The 2500-nt window shown below is 31.0% G+C and overlaps 1 protein-coding gene across 3 annotated transcripts in view; it reads right to left on the bottom strand.

Annotated features, from left to right (window-relative positions):
- Window positions 1–1720: 1720 nt before the first annotated feature.
- Window positions 1721–2500, bottom strand: part of LOC119568044 (LIRP-like) — a 10165-nt gene continuing 9385 nt past the window's right edge. For all 3 annotated transcript variants that reach the window (XM_037916437.1, XM_037916435.1, XM_037916436.1), the window contains exon 4: window positions 1721–2112. In XM_037916437.1, coding sequence (XP_037772365.1) covers window positions 1796–2112 — 317 coding nt within the window. In that variant the 3' untranslated portion in view covers window positions 1721–1795. The remainder of the gene's footprint in view (window positions 2113–2500) is intronic.

Raw genomic sequence — 2500 nt, 5'->3', positions numbered from 1 at the left:
TCTTTTCATTATAACCTTTTATCATTAACATAATTTTCATTATTATCATTATCATTATAATTTTCATTATCACGAGTTTATTACTATCATCATTATTGTTATTGTCATCATTATCATAATCATAATCCTTATCATTATCATCACGATTATTATTATTGACATTATCATCATTATTATTATTATCATTAATATAATTATCATTATTATTATTATCGTTGTTGTTGTCATCATTATTATCATCTTTGCTGTTTTCACTATCATTATGGATAATCGATAATAACAGATATAATGAACATAATGATAGTAACAATAATGATAAATGTAATGGTATTAATATAGTATGACTATGAGTAATAATAGTGATAATAATGATAATGAAATTGGCAGTATGGTAGTAACAATACTGTTAATGTTGATTGTGATAATCATAATGATTATGAGATTGAAATAGATGATGATGATAATATTATCATTAGCATAGCGATAATGATGATATTGGTAATATTAATAATGATAAATATTCACTTGATGATGACGGTAAGAATCGTGATAATGATGATAATAGCAACAAAATATAACAACAATGATAATAATAATAATTACTAGTAATAATAATAATAATAATAATAATAATAATAATAATAATAATGGCAATAATAATGATAATAGTAATAATAATAATGATAATAATGTTAATGATAATAATGATGATAAATAAAAATAGTAATAATAATGACGATTATCATTATAATAATTATATGGGTGACGATATTGAAAACAACTATAATGAAAATTATATTACTGATGATAATCAATAATAATGATAATAAGAATAAAAATAATAACAAGAACAATGATAATAGTAATGATAATATTAACGGTAATAGTGAAGCTAACAGTTATCAGTATTGTTACGTCATCATTATTATAATCCAATTTTTAAAGATTTTAATAGCAATGCAACAGCAACAGAATTAAGGAAACGATGAATAATTTAAATCATTACTAACAGTGATAATAAAAGTGATATTCACATTAAGCATGATAGTATCTACAGTAACAATGATCATAATAGTGATCGTGATAACAATAATGATAATTAAAACTACAAGGATAAAGGCAACGATAAATATCATTAAAGGTGATAATGGGATAAAAAAAATATAATGATAATGAAGTGAGGGTAATAATGATTATAATGAAACTGCTAATAGTAATAATGATAAGGGTTATAATATAGATAATAAAGGTATTAATAATAACAACAACAGTGATAATAGTAATGATAATAACAATAGTAATTTTGACGATAATAACAATAATATTGATAATAATGAATATAATAACTTTAGCAATAATAATGATACTAACAATAATAATGATAATGATTAATATTATTATTACTAATGATAACAATAATAATAATATTGATGATAATAACAATAGTAACAATAAAGATAATAATAATGATTTTAATAATGGTTATAATAATTGTTATAATAATGATAATTATCCTGAAGCAAATAATAACAAATATCCATATTTATGTTATGATTATAAACAAGGAAAAAATATTTGTAGATATCTGAGATTATCTATACTTAGTTATTTTCAAATACCTTGTTTTTTCCATTTTCAACTTCATATGAATAATAACATCCAAGAGACATCCTTATCTTATTCGTCAGGCATCGCAAATAAATAAAAAAAAAACTCGAAAAGTGGTTTAGACGCCATTTATTTCGGTAAACTGGCTCTGCGCTCGTTATCCCTTTTTTCCAAGATGGCGGCCGAACTAATAGCAGTAGTCGACCAACTCCGACACCGAGCAGGCTTTCCTACAGCACTCCGCCGACAGCCCACGCTTGCGACGCGGCGCCTCCCTCAGCACCTGCGACGCCTGCGCCTCCGTCAGGAAGGGGAAAGGGACGCCCGAGGACAAGAGGGCGTTGCGGAGGATGGCCTGGTCGAAGGCGTCCGTGGGCGAGGGGCGGGTCCTGGGGTCCTGGCCGGGGGAGGGGGGGGAGGGCTCGGGGTTGGGGGGGTAGGGGAGGGCCTCTCTCGCCTGAGGAAGCGAGGCCGTAAAACCCCCGACATAAGGGCGAGTCTTGCCTGTCCGTGGAGAGGGGGGAAAAAGAAACGGTGAGAGAAAGAAGGGGGACTGGGATAAATACGGAATGGGGAAAAGAGCGAATATTGATAGATGTGACGGGAGTAAGAGTGAGGTTAAGGATGAGGAGGAGGATAAGAAGTAGAGAGAGAGAGAGAGAGAGAGAGAGAGAGAGAGAGAGAGAGAGAGAGAGAGAGAGAGAGAGTCACAGAGAGAGAGAGTCAGAGAGAGAGAGAGAGAGAGAGAGAGAGAGAGAGAGAGGGAGAGAGAGAGAGAGAGAAAGACAAAAAGCTCATGAAGAGACCGAAGCTGAAATACAAAAATATATCAAAACTGGTATTTTATCTTTTAATTAACTCTTATCAGTACAGAAAAAAGCAGACATTTGGA

Source organism: Penaeus monodon, chromosome 43 (genome assembly GCF_015228065.2).
Source record: "Penaeus monodon isolate SGIC_2016 chromosome 43, NSTDA_Pmon_1, whole genome shotgun sequence".
Lineage (NCBI taxonomy): Eukaryota > Metazoa > Arthropoda > Malacostraca > Decapoda > Penaeidae > Penaeus > Penaeus monodon.
Note: the sequence above shows the minus strand (reverse complement) of the source record. Positions and strands in the feature narration are given on the sequence as shown.